Source organism: Lactuca sativa, chromosome 4 (genome assembly GCF_002870075.4).
Source record: "Lactuca sativa cultivar Salinas chromosome 4, Lsat_Salinas_v11, whole genome shotgun sequence".
Lineage (NCBI taxonomy): Eukaryota > Viridiplantae > Streptophyta > Magnoliopsida > Asterales > Asteraceae > Lactuca > Lactuca sativa.
In genome coordinates this window covers 120175768-120195341 of record NC_056626.2, presented here as the reverse complement: position 1 = coordinate 120195341, position 19574 = coordinate 120175768, and the positions used below count along the sequence as shown (strand labels likewise).

The window sequence follows — 19574 nt, the reverse complement described above, 5'->3', positions numbered from 1 at the left end:
GATGTATTTGAGGTAATTTTATAAAACGATAACACTATATTCTAAGTGTTTACTTTTACATTAGTATTTACAAATAAATTGTGCATTATTTTAATTTTCTTACATATATATTGTTATATTCTAGTTCGATATTTGATGTTCATATAATCATTTAGTATTACATTCTATTCAGAATGTTCTACATATACAAACATCCTATAACATTATTCCATAAGAATATTAAGTTGTGACTTGAATATAGACAACATAATTAAATTATTCTGTTAGAATGGTATATATATTCAGAATATTAAATATAACATTAGAATCTTATGTAATATAAGTTCATTTTATATGTTAATTAGAATAGTTTGCACAAGGAAATCTGTAACAATGAACAATATTTTCAAGGAATAGTTTGCACAATGTTCTCTATATATATTATCATCTTTTCATACTAGAATAAATTGAACAATGTTGTGTACATCTAATTACATTATGTATTTATCCTTTCGACATCTAAATCAGAATTTGAAAAAAAAATGCACCAAAGTGAGTTTCCTATTTAATTTCACAAATGTATCCATATATGTTGATTTTAAGCATTTTGATCATTATCCTCCATTTCACTATCTTCGGTTTCAATCCTTTCCTCTGTCCCTTGATTTTGAGTTTCTACCATTCCAACATGCGCTTGTCCACTTTCTGGCTTATTGGTACTTCAAAAAATTGTACTCGAAAATAAGTCATTGAACTGTTTTGCCAATTCCATGTTCTAGTTTCATTTGGAAACATCGATATACAATTAAAAACAATTTCTTCCATATTCTCTTTTTCTACAAAAACTTTCTAGAAGGCCTTTTCGAACATTTCTTCATGTTCCTGAAAAACAATAAGACACTAAACTTATAAGTATAACTTATTAAATGAATTCATAATATTCAGTTAATAAGTTATGAAGTACCATACAATCTATCATATCAGAATGGTAGAATATCAATTATGAACCAAAAGCATGCCATATTAGAATAACCTGAATTACGAAAAATAGCAACATACTTTAATCTTTCTACTACTATAAACAATGTACTTTACTTCTTACTCATTATAGCAACATAGTTTCAAAAAGGCTAGAATATTATACTAGAAGCTAATATATAAAACGTAATTCCTATAATATTTTACTACACAAATCAAAATGACTTGAATAATATGATATATAAAATCAGAATGACTAGAATATTGTACCAAACATCAGTTTTTAAAATTCATCATCAGTTTCTCTATTACAGACATCGATAAGGAATTTTGATATTTCAACATTAATTTTCAGCAATTCATCTTCAATTTATCTACTACCGAAGGATTATCATAAAGGATTGATTAGAATGGATATTTAGCAATTCATCAACAATTTCGATATTTAACAATTCATCATCAAAATTAGAATGGATAGAATACTAACTCTAGCATACAAAACTCAGAATTACTATAAAAGTATACTAGAAGCTCATATACAAAACAAAACAGAATTATTAGATATTGTACTATACAAAATCAGAACTAGTAGAATATTGTTTCGAAAGCTAAAGATTGAGTTTTTGTTGGAAAATAGCTTTATGTCCTTTATTTTTGAATTTCATAATATTACATATAAGTTTATAATATTACATATTAACAACACATTAAAAAAATATTGAATATTTTGAATAGCTAGATTAATATCATATCATTGAGTATTAAAAAATTCAAAATTTAATTAGGCATTATTATATTAGAATATTTTGGATATAACTTAAAATGTCATAGAATATTATTCTATTAAAATATTCTACATATAGATTATAAAAACATACAACATATAATATTATTCTATAATATTATTCTGTTAGAATATTATACACATATATACTACTTTCATGTAATAAATCAACTTATTCAAAGGGTAACCTATAACATTATTCTATTAGAATATTATATATATATATATATATATATATATATATATATATATATATATATATATAATAAATTTATGAAAACTGATAACATATAACATAATTGTATTAGAATATTCTACGTATACATATTATTTTCATGGAAATAAATGAACTTATTTAAAAAAACCTAGAACTTTATTTTATTTGATTATAAACATCATACATCATAAACTACAACATTCTAATTATTTTAAACATCATACACTCTAGTTATAAAATTTACCTTGAATAGTGACTTAAATTCTAAAAAAAAGACATAAAATTAATTGACGATAACAAATAACATATAAAATTATTCTATTAGAATATTATACATATACTTATTATTACATAAAACATATAATATTATTTTGATAGAATATTTTACATAGAGAATTTAATTTTAAATTCGTCTAATATGTAAAAGATATTACTACAATTACACGACATAAACTATTAATTCTAAAAAAGACATAAACATCAATTGACGATAACGAACAACACATGAAATTATTTTATTAGAATATTATAAATATAGTTATTATAACATAAAACATACAATATTATTCTGATAAAATATTTTACATAAAGACTTTACTTTTAAACTCATCTAATATGTGAAAGATTACATGTATTATCATTTAAAACATAACTATTGTTCAACCACAATATTGTTTTATTAAATATTCACCAACCTTCAAAACATAACTATTGTTTACCAAACATTCAACCATAGATGTTATTCAAAATATAGAAAATATAGCCAATCTTCAAAGAGAAAAAGACTCCAAATTCATTAACCATTAAATTCTTGCAAATATTTTATCAATTAGATCAACAATCTTCATTTCGCTACATCGCTTCATGCACCAAGTTAAGATGCTTTAGTCGGTTAGCTTTTGCAAACTCCTTAGCTTCTTCAATTAGTTTAGGTGATCATTCAATTTGGCTGCATCATAAAAAGTAGAATCAATGTAAACAAATATTTACCAGAACAAAATACCTAGAATATACAAACTACAGTCAAGTAATAACAAAAATCAAACATTTTGTAACATTTTAAGAATTTTATTCACCACCACACATCACCAAACTTCCATAAATTCTATTTTTGGATACCTTATGCTTTCTTTTTCCATCAATCTCTTCCCTTCATTATATACCAAGTTTCTTAATCAAGATTTTCAGATGCATCAAAACATATATCATAACTTTATTAACACACAAAAAAAAAACTAAAACAGATGCATCATTTTATAACCTAATAAAAATCAAGTATAAAAATATGTACATTCTAAGAAAAATCAACATCGTGAAAAGAAGAATATAACACTTAATAATATGTTAACTTAGAGTATTTATATCAAATATCCATATACGTTAATGTTTTTAATGTTATACTTTGTCCTTTATTTCGCATTATGATAAAGATCTATCAATTGAACTATCATTGTTTTCATAGTTTTAATATCAACAACATATTTTGCTCTTGATTTAGCCATTCTTGTCACTTGATCTGCATCAAAATATACATCATGCTTCTTTTAGAACAAAATACTAGAATATTCACACTAAATACCATAAACCAAAATAATACATTAAATTGTCTATTAAATACTTGACAAAAAACTAGAGTATTGCTATTATAAAGCGTAAACTACATTCTAATAATAATTAACATCAAGTTATCATACATTCTCCTAGTAAAGTATAAAGAACTATTCTTTGAATAATACATCAAGTTATGATAAAAGAAAATATAGAATGTTAGAATGTGCTACATAAAGACATTAACTTTACACAATAAAGTCATTTGTGTATGAATTAGTTCTGATTTATCAAAGTAAACAGTAACATCTGATTAATCAATAAAATAACACCCGAAACCAAATTATGAAGTAACACCTAACTTAACAAATAAGAATACGTAGAATATTATGTTACCGAACACTATTTTACTAATATTTTTAATCGATCATCAAAATAATCAAACAAAGTAACATATGGATCAAATTAAGAAGTACCATATGACTTATCAAACTATTACGTAATAACAATTCATATTTTGAAATATATATATAGGATTCTATATTGCGTGGAAGTTCAAGGTTTATACAAAAGTGCACGGTCTTTAACTGGTGAAAATATGTAGAATATGATGTCACACATTCAATTCAATGAAGATTTTAGAAATTAATCATTAGTTCACAACCTGTTTAGCAAATAATTGTGATGTACATGACAAATTGGGAGAAAGAGTTAAAGAACAAGAATACATATTCAGAATATATAGAATATTATACTAACATATGCAGAATATTGCACATACCATAGAAAATATACAGAATATATAGAATATTGTATTAACATATGTAGAATATTATCCGTTCCACATTACAATTTATAAAATAATTAGAATATCACATATTCATATTTTAAAATATTTGGTATACTGTGCTTCATGGAAGTGCAAGGTTTATGTAGAATTACAAGGTGTTTAACTGGTGCAAATATGTAGAATATGATACTAAAAATGTAGAATAGTATGCATTCTCATTAAAAATTCATAGAATCGGTAGAATATTATACATTCAAATTTCAAATGTGAAGAAAGTTATATATAAAAAGATATATCATGGTTTATTCATTTTTACTTTGACTTCTTTGACACAAAAAAATAGTTATTTGGAGTAGATATGAAGCGAAGTAAAAAAAAAGAGAGAGATTTTATATGATAATTAGAACCTGAATCTGATTATGTTAAACCAGGTATTCTTGAGATCTTGATCTGATTTCTTTAATTCTGTAATACTATGTGATTGAAAGCTTGATTAGGGAACATAATCAGAATCACAAATTTGATAATATTAATCATAATGAAAAAAAGGATTTTTAGGGTTCTTCAATTGCAAATCTCTCCTGTCATCAGAATGGGAGTAATCATGATGTTTAAGCATGAGAGGAATCTAATTGTTAAAATAAAAACTTGATCTCGATTTAACAGTTCTTCAATCGAACTGTAGATCAGGAAAAAAAGGATTTTTAGTGTTCATCGAGGTGGAGGGTTTTATACGTGAGAAAAACAAAGAAATGTTTGAATAATGATGCAGATAAATTATACTATTATACGTTACCTGGAATGAATTAATCTGAATCCGATTCTGTATCCATTTGTTGGAATAAGAAATTTGGAATGCTTTGGATTCAGGATCAATTGATGCTCGAGCGATTTCAGAATCAAAATCAGAATGAAAGGTTGATAAAATCAGAGCGTTCAAATCTAAATCTGAAGGAAACAAAAGATGTTGATGATCGAGATTGAATCAAACAGGTTTCATTGTTCGTATCAAGATTAGGGTTTTTTGAATCAGAATGAAGAAGATTTGAAAGAATACGGAGTGTTTTTTGCGACCTGGATGAAATAGACAGTAAAATCCCCTTACTGCCCCTCTGCGTCCTTATTCTAATCCTGAAGTTCCATTTAATTGCAAAAATGCCACCGCCTCCTTGTACTTCCTTGTGGTGTAATCTGATTTAATTATAGCCTTAGATTATTCAAGATGAGTGGTCAAGATTTGGTCCCCTTGTCTCACAAAATACTATTGTCTCACATGAACCTAACCCTATATATATATATATATATATATATATATATATATATATATATATATATATATATATATATATATATAGGGAAAAGTGAATATACCCTTAAGGGTATATAAACTTAGGTACCCAAACACACAATAATACGTCGTTTTGTTTGATATATTTATTATAATGTTTAAATATTAACCCCTAAATTGATTTATTTTCAAGATTTTCGAAATTTCACTACTATCTTTCTCTTATATCGCATCTTTTTGTCGAACACCTACTAGGTTGTATATATTGTAGTTGAAAATGAAAATTATGTAAGAGGAAGATAAATGTATAATTTATAAAAATCATGGAAGTAAATCAGGTTACAAGTTAAATTATACGAACATTGGACAATTAGAATGTATTATATGATACAAAACGACGTAGTATAGTGTGTTTGGGTACCTAAGCTTATATACCCTTAAGGGTATATTCACTTTTCCCATATATATATATATATATATATATATATATATATATATATATATATATATATATATATATATATATATATATATATATAAGAATCAGTTCACAGAAAACATACTTGAAGATTTATGTTTACAACAGAAACAAAAAATGAAAATATGTATATTGAGGCCTGCAAATTGCAGTGTCCTAAGACAGAAATTTCCCTGATAGGGATCTGTCTAGAGGATACAACAATCAATCCAAGAAGTAATCTTGAATCTGTCGAAATTTCTATGTCCCCTTCATCTTCAGGAAGAATGAATTTTGAAGAGAATTTGTGGTGATTGTTTCTGTAACCCCTCACAAATGACATAAATCATGTATTTATAGGTATTGATTATGACAATTAAAAACTGTCAAAACCGAAAATAACTTCCAAATACCTGTCATTCAGTGATTACGAATTTAATAAAAATAAAGAATAAAAATTAATTTCGTAATTAAAAATTATTTAATTAATCAGGAAAACCTCAAGAGCCCTAAGGCCCAAGGCCCGTCTTTTGACCATTAAATATTCTCTTGATATTAGCCTATTTTGACTCCAATTAGGCTAATCCAACACCACAACCCAAGCCCAATATGATTAACCCATTACTTGACTCATTTAATTAAATGAATGGGACAAGACAGATATGGTGGGAGAAGGTTTTCTCTTCCACCAATGTGGGATAAGTCCCACATTGTTAAGAAAAGTTCCAACAATACCCCACATTTTCTATTCAAACTCCAAGAATACCCCACATTTGAATAGAAAATAAGTGAACTTTTATATTCAAATAAGGGAAGTTAGATATGACATGCATCTGAATAGGTGTTGTAAAACTTGAACCTTTCATAGTGACTACTACTTGGATCTACTTTGTGGTTAGTGAACTAGAGTCTTGAACTAACCAATTTTTATAGTAGAATAAAACAAGAAGTATCACACATATCATATCTAAGCATAGATCATTTCTTACCGTTGTGTTCATTTCGGTCATGAACGATCCTTTCTTCATGAAACTTTTAAAGAACACCATAGTACAAAAGTAAGACACTGACTTTGAAGAGACCCTCACTACGGTATCCCTTTCCAACTTACACCCCACCCTTAGTGAGAACAAAATTATCAGACTCAAATACAAGTTTGAAACCTTTGTTACTAAGAATAGGACGAGAAATCAAATTCTTAGTAATTTCAGGAACATGCAAAACATCACTTAAAATGAGTTCTTTTTCAGAAGTCAGTTGCTACTTCACTTTTCATTTTCCTTCAACTTTTGCAGTAGAGCCATTCCCCATAAACATCGGTTCAGAATCCGAGACTTTCTGGTATGTAGAAAACATAGTTCGGGAGTTGCAAATGTGCCTTGTGGCTCCAGTATCTATCCACCAATCCACACAATTGCTAACCATGTTGGTTTGAATCACAACAACAAACTGATTTGGTGATTCAACCATGTTGGCTTGACCATAATTTCCTCCACCAGAATTACCACCATTGTTTCCATTGTTCCCTCCATTGTTTCCTCTATTGTTTCCTCCTTAACCCCTCCTGAATCTGCAATCTTTGGCCTTGTGTCCAATTTTGCCACAAACATAGCATGGACCAGAATTCTTCTTGAAATTCTTCTTGTTAGGGCCATGATTTTTGCCATCTTTGGAAGAGTTTTTGGAGCCTTGCTTCCCTTTCTTGTTGTTGTGCTTTGTGCTTGAAGTACTTGCTTCTCTATCAAAGTTTGTACTTGGTTCCAAGGAATTTGTATCTGCCTTCTCATTCAATCTGTTATCTTCTTCCACATGAATTCTCAACGCAAGTTGCTCAAAACTCATGTCATCAGTTAAGTGCTTAAGATATAATTTGAAATTCTTCCAAGAAGGAGGAAGTTTTTCAATGATTTAACCAACAAGAAAGTTAGATTTTATACCCATACCTTCAACTTCAAAATCATGTGCAATGACTTGAATTTCCTCCACTTGTTTGAGGACAGATTTGGTATCCACCATCTTGAAATTCATGAACTTTCCAATCACGAATTTCTTGGAGCGTGCTACTTCTGTTTTGTATTTCTTTTCCAGTGATTCCCATATCTCTCTTGCAGTAGTCATGGTAGAGTAGATATCATAGAGAGAATCATCCAGGGCATTCAGAATATAATTTCTGCAATTATATTCATTTGTGTTCCAAGTTTCCACTGCCCTTTGATGTTCTGCCAATTGGGATTCACTGGGTGGTATTGTTCCTTCTGAAGTGGTTATACCAGTAGGAGGAGGAGGAGAATCATCAATGAGAACATTGGAAACATTAAGAGATGTTAGATAAAACAACATCTTCTGTTGCCATCTCCGGAAATCTGAGCCTTTGAATTTCTCAGGCTTTTCCACATGTGTTTAGATGATGGAATTTTGATCCATTCTTCACTCTTTGATTTCTGTCTTAGATTGTTATTACAGAAGTATACAATCAACAAGACTAATAGAATTAAAACAAACGAAATTGATATATATATATATATATATATATATATATATATATATATATATATATATATATAGAAGAATCAGTTTACAGAAAACATGCTTGAAGATTTATGTTTACACCAGAAACACAAAAACGAAATTATGTAGATTAAGGCCTGCAAATTGCAATGTCCTAAGACAGAAATTTCCCTGGTAGGGATCTGTCTAGAGGATACAACAATCAATCCAAGAAGTAATCTTGAATCTGTCGAAATTTCTATGTCCCCTTCATCTTCAGGAAGAACGAATTTTGAAGAGAATTTGTGGTGATTGTTTCTGTAACCCCTCACAAATGACATAAATCATGTATTTATAGGTATTGATTATGACAGTTAAAAACTGTCAAAACCGAAAATAACTTCCAAATACCTGTCATTTAGTGATTACGAATTTAATAAAAATAAAGAATAAAAATTAATTTCGTAATTAAAAATTATTTAATTAATCAGGAAGACCCCAAGAGCCTTAAGGCCCAAGGCCCGTCTTTTGACCATTAAATATTCTCTTGATATTAGCCTATTTTGAGTCCAATTAGGCTAATCAAACACCACAACCCAAGCCCAATATGATTAACCCATTACTTGACCCAATTAATTAAATGAGTGGGACAAGACATCTAAGGTGGGAGAAAGTTTTCTCTTCCACCAATGTGGGATAAGTCCCACATTGTTAAGAAAAGTTCCAACAATACCCCACATTTTCTATTTAAACTCCAAGAATACCCCACATTTGAATAGAAAATAAGTGAACTTTGATATTCTAATAAGGGAAGTAAGATATGACATGCATCTGAATAAGTGTTATAAAACTTGAACCTTTCATAGTGAATGCTACTTGGATCTACTTTGCGGTTAGTGAACTAGAGTCTTGAACTAACCACTTTTTATAGTAGAATAAAACAAGAAGTATCACACATATCATATCTAAGCATAGATCATTTCTTACCTTTGTGTTCATTTTGGTCATGAACGATCCTTTCTTCATAAGACTTTTAGAGAGCTTAGCCATATCAGCTCCCAAAGATGCGACCTCACATCCATCTCACATAGGTAATGCTAATCTGGAACAATCTGTACTTATTCCACTATAAAAGCTATCGACATTATTAAGAATAAAGAATTCATCCCTATATCATCAACGGAAAAACACAAAATAAATATCATAGGAGTGAGCATACCTTTGTGTTAGTGCTTCTTTGAGTCTTCCCCAACTAGTTGTCCTATTGAACCTACACCATCGGATCTCCAATGTTGCTAGGTTAGGTTTCCGCCAGGTGGTGACTCATTGTGTTGGCTTTAAGCCCATTCCCCTCGATGTGAAGAGAACTTGCTCTCTACTAAGGCCTTTTGTCAAGGGATCAATTATATTTTCCTTTGAATTTATGTAACTAATGGAAATGATTCCATTCTTCAGCAAGTCTCTTATTGTAATATGTCTGCGCCTAATGTGTCTCGACTTGTCATTGTATATCTGACTTTGTGCTCTAGTAAGAGCAGCCATACTGTCACAATATATGCCAATGGCAGTAACAGGTTGAGGCCACAGAGGAATACCTTATAGGAAGCTTTTAAGCCATTTAGCTTCTTCAACAACTTTGTCTAAAGCAACAAACTTTGCTTCCATTGTCAAACAAGTATTCACAGTTTGCTTAGATGATTTCCAAGAGATAGTAGCTCCACCAAGAGTGAACACATATCCACTGGTGGATTTCGCCTCTGAGGTATTGGAAATCCAATTTGCATCACAATACCCTTCAAGAACAGGAGGATATCTCGTGTAATGCAATGCATGATTCATTGTATGCTGTAAATATCTAAGCACTCTCACTAATGCATACCAATGATCTTCCCCAAGATTGTGGGAGTAACGACTCAATCTACTTACACTATAAGCCAAGTCCGGTCGAGTACAATTGATAATATACATTAAGCTACCAAGAACTTGAGTATATTCTAACTGAGCTACACTATCACCTTTATTCTTCTTAAGATGACTTGAAGGATCAACAGGGGTGACTACCGGCTTGTCATCATAGTGTCCAAACTTCCACTACTAGAAAAATAGCCTTTTACGACGCGCAATCTACGACACTCAGTGATTTATGTTACGCAAAAGGGAGTGACCTTAAAATGGTGTTGTCTCTTCAAAAAATTTAAGCATTTAGGTCACGCATTATTGCGTGCCCTTAGATTATTGTCTTAATGAAAAAAATCAAAAACACGGAGGGCACATGTCTGTCATCTAAGGATGTCGCTTTATAAATTTTAGTGGAAGCGCGCGTTCCATCATTTTTAATAGCAGGGGGAAATGAAATCCTAAAAAATTAAAAACCTTGCATTTCATCCATCTTTTAGGGATTCCATGTAAACCCTAGACCTCATTTGAAGGTTTCGTTCTTAGTCAAGTTGTTTCTGTTCGGGAAGGAATAACGAATTCATCCTCTCCACCAGCCGACAAGCTTCACTCTTTGCTTCTCCTTTTCTCTGTAAACCCTAGACCTTATTATGCAGCTGCAACTCTTCCCCCCTTTTGTATTTTTGGAGCTTGGCAGGCATATAGTGGTCAACGATGTCAACTATCCTCTTTTATCCACCATTTTCTCCCTCTGAGACGTTAAAGACACGCCATCCCAAAATTGGAAGAACTAGGGCTTTTGTGCTCTGGATCTCACAGGAAACAAGTTTGCCTCATCCCCACCCTCACCCATCCAAATTCCTTCTTGTTCAAATGATTATATGTTCTTACCTCTCAACTGTACCTGAATCAATATATCTGTCTCTCTTGTGTCTATTCTCTCAATATCTCACGCGCTTTCCTATTTACAGCCAGAGTTTGAGAGTGAAAAGAAAAAAGAAGAAAGAAAATATGTGCCTATTATTCCTCTTTCTCCGTCTTTTCTTCCTCTGGTTCGATCAAATCCCTTCTTCTTCTTATTATTTTTTTCGATTTCCAGGTGAGGTTGTGTTCGAAGGTTGTCAAGGGGTTGTGAGGAGAAGGGAGAAGAAGGGTTGTGATCTCTTCTTTTGAAAGCGGTGATGAATCTACCACGAGGTGGCACAAAAGCAACTAGACTCATCCACATCGGCGGAGAAGGGAAAAGAGGAGTTCTAAAAGAGAGAAAGAGAAGAGAAGAGAGAGGCGGAAGGTAAAGAAAAGAGATTAATTGATAAAGATAGAAGGAAAATGAGCAGGCGCTGGAGATCAAATTGAGAGGCAAAAGGAGTGGTTCATATTCAGAAGACTTCATCTTTTTGATTTCATCTTCATTGAGTACAAGTCGGCGTCGATCGGGTCATACAAACCGACGTGACAACTCATTCCTTAATCTCAATGCGCCATCACACCCCTAAATCTTGATTTCACAGACACCTGTCTTTGATTTTTTGTCTATTCCTTTTCTCCTCCTTTTTGAATCCCTTTCTATTGCGTTACAGCAGAAACACATTTTCAATTCCGAAAAAACCCCTAAATATGACCTAGTCGGCATGTTTAAAACGATGATTCTGATGATACCATCTACTGAGGAAGAAGAAAGGAAAAATGATGAGGCATCGTAACATCATCATTGACCACCGTCCACATATTCTCCCTAAGTCAAAACCCTAAATATTGTGGTGGTAGGTTTGACAGTGGAAAAGATGGAGACATCAAAGTGCTTGTTAATGGGTTTAACGATAAATCCAGTACGCCCATGAGAGGTTCCCCATACCACTGTTTCCTTCGGTTTCTATCTTTCTTATATATAAATTTCTTTTTGAAATTGCAGGTTTTGTTTGTTGTTTGTTGAAATCACCCCCACTTTTGATGTTTTCTCTTTTGTAAATATGGCCGAAGGGGATGGGTCTCAAATTCTATTGAAAGCCTGATTTCCATGGGATTTATGGAGTATAAACTCTCATACAAGTTCTCGTATCCCACACACCAAAAGAAACGGGTATACATATGCTTTTTGTTTCTCTACCCCATTCTATAAAGTTTTCTATATTTTATTTAAATTTACTATTCACCAAGAATTCCAAATGTGATTTTTAAGGGAGGGGGTTTGAACGTGTGATGATATTAGGGATTACAAAGAACATGATATAAGGGAATTGGTAGCTGCTCAATGTCTTGGATATCTATGATTTTATACCTCGCTCACAGGTATCCATCTTAAAACTCATTAAATTTATAACTTTGTTTGGACAATGTTCTTTTCTATGATACGGTTGGACTCATATTCCAGCTGGTTTCTTAAATGAGTTTTTTCCTAATCTTGTGGTCGATTTGTTTTCTATTTGGAATCACACCTGTTCATGTAGTTTTACAGAAGATGAAAACGACAACACCTGTAAATTGTAATTATACACACAACGTCCCTGTTATCGTATTCTCATTTGGCCTAATTGGAAACCTATTCCATGAAATCAGCGAAATTGTGATCCCACTTTTCATCACAGCTCGCCATTTTGGATCTAGTGTACATTTCATGGTTACCGATTACCAGCCTTGGTTTGCCCATAAATATAACCGTATTCTCGCGCAATTGTATCGTTATCAAGTTATAGATACGACTTTGAATGCAAGTGATCACTGTTTTCCAGGAGCGGTGGTTGGGTTGAAATATCATGGGAATCTCGCTTTGAATCCTGATTCCATTCCAAGAGGCCACACCATGCTAGAATTCAAGGAGTTATTGATCTTTTTGTCACAGGTAACTATTGTTTCACCATATTTATTATTGACATTCTTTGTCACTCCTTCCTTCATTGGATAACATTTACATAGCAGGAAGAAGGAACTACTAGTTCTGCTTATAGAGGTAAGCCCAAATATGATGTGTCATCAGATCCAACTCCAAGAATAACAACTACTAGTTCAGATTCTGAGAAACAAGTTGATCATCTGGAGACAAATGTAAGGATCTTTAATCTCACTTACGAATAGATCTAAGCTAGTTATAACTAAATAACATATACATCAGAGTCAAAACTATAATTTGTATTTACATAACATTCATATGAAATTTATTCCATTCCTACATGACCATGGAATGTAATTACTATTCTTGATTCCATTCCATCCATGCTTAATGATACAGCAACATATTATTCACGCAAGGCTTCCAACTGGATTCTAGAAGATTCTTGTCCAGATTATATGTTCAAAGTATACATCTAATACCCTTTTAGATCTTGAAAGTAAACTTATATTTAAAGATTATATTTTGTAAAATGCAAGAATCTTTTTGGGAATTTCAGGCAGGGGAGTGCTTAAAAAGAGAAAAGGACAGAGTGTCTCATTATCTTCATTCCAGCAGTGAGCCAAAGCTTCTTGAGGTTTGTTTTATCATTTTTTATTTTAAAATTTTGGGAAAGGAAGTTATTTATTACTCAAATATAGGACCATGATTTGATCTTGTTCTTGTTCTGATCTTCAGTCTTCTTATAGTTTCTTCATTATTAATTTTTCTGGAATCTTTTCTAGGTAGTCTTTGGTAATAGAACCGTAGACATGGTGGTGGTGGTGGTGGTGGTTATCGTGGTGGTGCCCCAGTCAACCAAATCCAAACCTTAATTTAGCTGCTGCTGGGCTTACCCCTGGGTAAATGAGAGTCAAAAAGACGTTTTTGCCCCTCTTTGTTATTGTGAATCTGATTTTTTTTGGTGTAATTAGTGGTATTGGTGGAGCTGAAGGACTTGATCGTATATTTGTTGGGGGTTTACCGTATTACTTTACTGAGGTACAGATAAGAGAGCTGCTAGAATCCTTTGGGTATGTAGTTTTATAATTTTTTGATTTTTTTTTTAAATATTTTTACAAAATGAAAGTTTAAGGAATTTTATTGATTCAGACCGCTGCGTGGGTTTGATCTTGTGAAGGATAGAGATACTGGAAACTCTAAAGGATATGGTTTATGTGTCTATGAGGTAATTATCACCCTTTTTGTCTTTAAATTAAACAATATGAATCTTTAAATATTCTCAGTTTTTAAACATTTTTGCACCTTGTCCTAAGTTAATTTAAAAAAAGGGCGTTATTGTCAGTTATTCTTTCTTCCAATAAATATAAAATATTTGGGAGTTATTTTCAGGATCAAGCAGCCACAGACGTTGCCTGTGCTGCACTTAATGGCTTAAAAATAGGGGATAAAACACTCACAGTCAGACGTGCAACCATCAAGTTTTTATTTAAAATATCCTTTATTATTATTATTATTGTTATTAATTTAAATTTTTCTCAATCCATGTGGGCTTTATTATTATGAACAAGTTTATGATAAATCTGATGTTTTTGGTGCTCTTTATTTTACTGCAGCGGGCAGATGAAATCTGAACAGGAGACCATTATGGCCCAAGCTCAACAACATATAGCTATGCAGGTACTACAGAGTTTATTATTATTATTATTAATTATTATTATTATTATTATTATTATTATTATTATTATTATTATTATTTATGTACTTTCAATGCTTTGAAACTTCATTTTTTTATTTGTAGAAAATGGCCTTACAAGTTGGAGGGTTTAATCTTCCCGGATTACCTAGATTATCTGATGAGATTCTAACTAAAGTTTTGTGTTTAACTGAGGTACCTTATGTTTTTTCTTTTTTAAAAAGAAAAAATTTAAATGATGTTTAAATAATATTTTTGAGAAAATGTTTGGTAAAAAAAATACTCAAATCCTTTTCTATAATTTATGGAACATTTTATTCACTTTAGGGTTTTTTTGAGGGCAGTGAGAGTAATTCTTGTCCAGATTGTGTTTGTGTTCTAATGAAATCGGGCAGGCTGAATCTCAACGGGCAGATTTGTTTGAGTATCAAAACTTTTTTGTAAGTGATTAATTAATCTTTCCTTTTTTATTTAATAAAAAACGGGTTGTGATGATGAACATGAACATATAGATGATGAAGAAGAAGCAGACATCAGTCAGATCTTTGAAGAAGCTCATCAATTTATTGAAGTTGTTGAACAAAAAGGTGAACTCTATTTTATTTTATTTTGTTTTATTTTTTATTGTTTTTATTTAATATGTTAACAGTTAATATATTATTAAACAAATCTTTTTCGAAGGGTAAGAAGGTCATTTATCTTTCCATTTGTATTCCTTTCTTCTTACTCTTCCCTCTCAAGCATGTCTTAGTCGTTGGTTACCTATTTAGACATTATATATGACAATGCGTATTATTGGTTAGGTGTCTGAGCTGGAATCTCAAATCGAGGTTGGATAATGATGAATTGAGCCATGAACAAGTCAATGATGTTAAGGACTTCATTGGTGACTATGTGGAACGAAATCAGGTCATCATATACTTTTTTCCTTTTCACATTTTCTCAATAGTTTCTTTGAGGTTCTCTCCATTATACCACCTTGTCAAATTCAGGATAAAAGAATCTTGTGGTTTTCACTTTTCACAAAGCATCTAACAGTAAAACCACCACAAACCATTTCATCTGTAGGAGGATTTTGATGAGTTTGAGGATGTTGATATGTTATATATACAACACCTTATCATTAGACAAAGTAGAAGCTCTAGAAGATCTTGTTATCATGCAACCCTTGGTCATGTGTTTGTATATCATTGGTCATGTGTTTGGGTGAAGGTCTGGATGGTGGTCTGAATGGTGCATGTCTCAAAGTGTGTATTCCAATATCAAGTTAATCTACTCATATTAATTCATGTCTCAAAGTGTGTATTCCAATATCAGGTATCATGATTTGTGTATTTACAAAATTTTGAAATAAGGTCTTGTTCAATGCTTTAGCTGTGTTTACTCTAAGGGAGATCAACTTATCAAAAGTAAGTTATTCTTTTCATCCTTTTATTTAATATTTTTGTGATTGAATGAAAGTATTAATGAAAGTAATTGGCAACCCTTTTTCTGTAAATGATGTTGTGATTGTGGGAGAGGTGTTGTGTTTTTCTCTATTTCTAGGTAACCTTTTCAACAACAACATTCTACTTAAGCAGGTGAGTAATCAAGATTAAGGGAGACTTGTAATCATGTTTGGCATTCCTTTCCAGTAAGAAACAGAGTTGTATGATTATTTGTTAGTTTTATAGGAATGTATAACACATGTTAGCAATGTATAATTTTTGTTTAACATTTGAATGATTCTTTGTATGACATTATAACTTGTGCAATTTATTTTTTGAGTATGAAATTAAATTTTATATTATGCAATGGATTGTATTTTTTGTATATGGTATTTGATTTCTATTATAAGAAATTAAATGCAAATTTAATTTAAAAATCAATAAATATATAATTTTTTTTAAACATTTAAATTTACGATACGCAAAAATGTGTGTCATCTTTATTTATGACACGGCCTTTCTTGACAGGGGCTTTCTTGATACGCATTGTGTGTCATTAAGACGCGCGTCGTAAGGTTACGACACGCGAATGCGTGTCGTCTTCCTTTATGATAGGGCCTTCCTTGATACGCATTGCGTGTCGTAAACGCGCGTCGTAATTGCGCGTCATAAATGAGCGTTGTAAATGCGCGTCGTCTCTCTTTATGACAGGGCCTTCCTTGACACGCATTTGCGCGTCGTCTGAGCCTTTTACGACGCGCAATGAGCGTCGTAAAAGGCTGTTTTTCTAGTAGTGTTCTTAAGTATACTTTCAATATAATGGGATAGAGTAAGAGTATAACCATCTGATCTTCTTTGAACTCTTACACCAAGGATCACATCTACTACTCCCAAGTCCTTCATGGAAAAGGAGGAGTGTAGCATTTTCTTGGTTTGATTGATCACATCCAAATTAGTACCCATTATAAGCATATCATCCACATACAAGCATATGATGACACAAACGTTCTTGTATTGTTTGACATAAACACATTTATCACATTCGTTAATTCTAAATGCATTAGAGAGTAATGTGTTGTCAAACTTCTCATGCCATTGCTTTGGAGCCAGTTTTAGTCCATAAAGTGATCTAACTAACTTACAGACTTTTTTTTTCTTGACCTTTAACGACAAACCCTTCAGGTTGGTTCATATATATTTCTTCATCTAGTTCACCATACAAGAAGGCAGTTTTCACATCCATTTGGTGTGTTTCCAAATTGTGAATGGCTGCAATTGCTACCAATATGCAAATTGATGTAATTCTTGTGACAGGTGAATAGGTGTCAAAGAAGTCTTGACCTTCTTTTTTACGATACCCTTTAGCTACTAAACGAGCTTTGTATTTTTCAATGGTACCATCAGGTCAAAACTTCTTCTTGAATATCCGTTTGTGCCCAATTGGTTTTTGCCCAGGTGGCAAATCTACCAATTTCCAAGTGTAATTTTGCACAATGGAGTCAATCTTACTTTTGATTGCCTCTTTCCAAAAGGGAGCTTCAGAGGAATCCATAGCATCCTTATATGTTTGTGGTTCCTTAGTTACTACATAGGTCATGTAATCAGGTCCAAAATCTTTGGCTATTTTGCCCCGTTTACTTCTTCTGGGTTCTAAGTTCTCTTCTTGTACCTTAGAAGAGCTCTCTTCATTTGATTGTAAACTTTTGTCTGGAATGGTATCATTTAGTCCATCATCTAGAGGTCTTTTCCTAGAGTAGGTAACCTCTTTCCCTTTATCCTTAAAAGGAAAAATATTTTCAAAAAATTCAGCCTCTGCTGATTCCATGATGGTTAGGTTATGGATATCATCAACATGTGATTTAAACACAAGAAACCTATAGGCTGCACTATTCATGGCAGGTCCAAGATAGATTCAATCTATGGTTTTTGGTCCAAGTTTAGTCCTCTTGGGAAGAGGTACTTGTACCTTAGCAAGACAACCCTACACTTTCATCCTTTTATAAGAGGGTAACCTCCCTTTCCACTGATGATAGGGTGATTTATCACTCCTTTTATGAGGAATTCTATTAAGAATTGAATTTGCTGCAAGACATGCTTCTCCCCACAGATTACGTGGTGCTCCAGAAGTAATTAACGTTGAATTAATCATGTTTTTCAATGTTCTATTCTTCCTTTCTGCCACTCCATTTTGTTGAGGGGTATATGGAGTAGTTGTTTGATGTATAATACCATTTAAAGAACAAAATTCAGCAAAGTCTTTGGATTCATATTCTCCTCCTCGATCAGACCTTAGAATTTTGATCTTTTTGTCAAGTTGATTTTCAACTTCAACCTTGTAATTCTTAAAAGAATTCAAGGCTTCATCCTTGGTATTTAACAAATAAATATAACAATACTTGCTGCAATCATCAATAAAAGAAATATAATAATTTTTTCCTCCTCTTGTAGGTGTTGCTCTAAAATCACATAAATCAGAGTGGATTAGGCCAATTATTTCATTAGATTTTTCTACTGATTTATGAGGATGATGTGAAAATTTTGATTCTACATAAACCTCACATTTTATGTTTTTATCTAATGAACATTTTGGTAACATTCCAAGTTTTGCCATTCTTTGAATAGAACGAAAATTGACATGTCCGAAACGAGAATGCCCTAAAAATGAAGGATCATGCATATACATAGAAGAGGGGATGGTAGTGCCCATTATTGCATTAGCATTAACATTGGTTACATCATTGTCTGGTGTTTCAACACCATAGTACAAAGGTAAGACACTGACTTTGAAGATACCCTCACTAAGGTATCCCTTTCCAACATACACCCCACCCTTGGTGAGAACAAACTTATCAGACTCAAATACAAGTTTGAAACCTTTGTTACTAAGAATAGGACCAGAAATCAAATTCTTAGTAATTTTAGGAACATGTAAAACACCACTTAAAATGACTTCTTTTTCAGAAGTCAATTGCAGCTTCACTTTTCCCTTTCCTTCAACTTTTACAGTAGAGCCATTCCCATAAACATTGGTTCAGAATCCACGACTTTCTGGTTTGTAGAAAACATAGTTCGGGAGTTGCAAATGTGCCTTGTGGCTCCAGTATCAATCCACCAATCCACACAATTGCTAACCATGTGGGTTTGAATCATAACAACAAACTTATTTGGTGATTCAACCATGTTGGCTTGACCAAAATTTC

The 19574-nt window shown here is 31.9% G+C and overlaps 1 protein-coding gene and 1 long non-coding RNA gene across 2 annotated transcripts; both read left to right on the top strand.

Annotated features, from left to right (window-relative positions):
* Nucleotides 1-12807: 12807 nt before the first annotated feature.
* On the top strand, nucleotides 12808-14126 carry LOC122197123 (xylan glycosyltransferase MUCI21). The gene is made up of 4 exons (XM_042900602.2): nucleotides 12808-13263; nucleotides 13341-13466; nucleotides 13811-13888; nucleotides 14037-14126. The coding sequence occupies exons 1-4, from the start codon at nucleotides 12808-12810 to the stop codon at nucleotides 14124-14126; spliced, it is 750 nt and encodes a 249-aa protein (XP_042756536.2).
* Nucleotides 14127-14249: 123 nt separating this feature from the next.
* On the top strand, nucleotides 14250-14728 carry LOC128133859 (uncharacterized). Its single transcript, XR_008232171.1, has 3 exons — nucleotides 14250-14324; nucleotides 14404-14479; nucleotides 14644-14728. It is a non-coding gene; the product is annotated as an uncharacterized LOC128133859 (long non-coding RNA).
* The last annotated feature ends 4846 nt before the right edge of the window (nucleotides 14729-19574 follow it).

Coding starts and splice junctions, on each gene's coding strand:
- LOC122197123 (XM_042900602.2), top strand. CDS start 12,808: ATGAGTTTTTTCCTAATCTTGTGGTCGATTTGTTTTCTATTTGGAATC. Junction 13,467..13,810: donor TTGATCATCTGGAGACAAAT/GTAAGGATCTTT, acceptor TGGGAATTTCAG/GCAGGGGAGTGCTTAAAAAG. Junction 13,889..14,036: donor GTGAGCCAAAGCTTCTTGAG/GTTTGTTTTATC, acceptor AATCTTTTCTAG/GTAGTCTTTGGTAATAGAAC.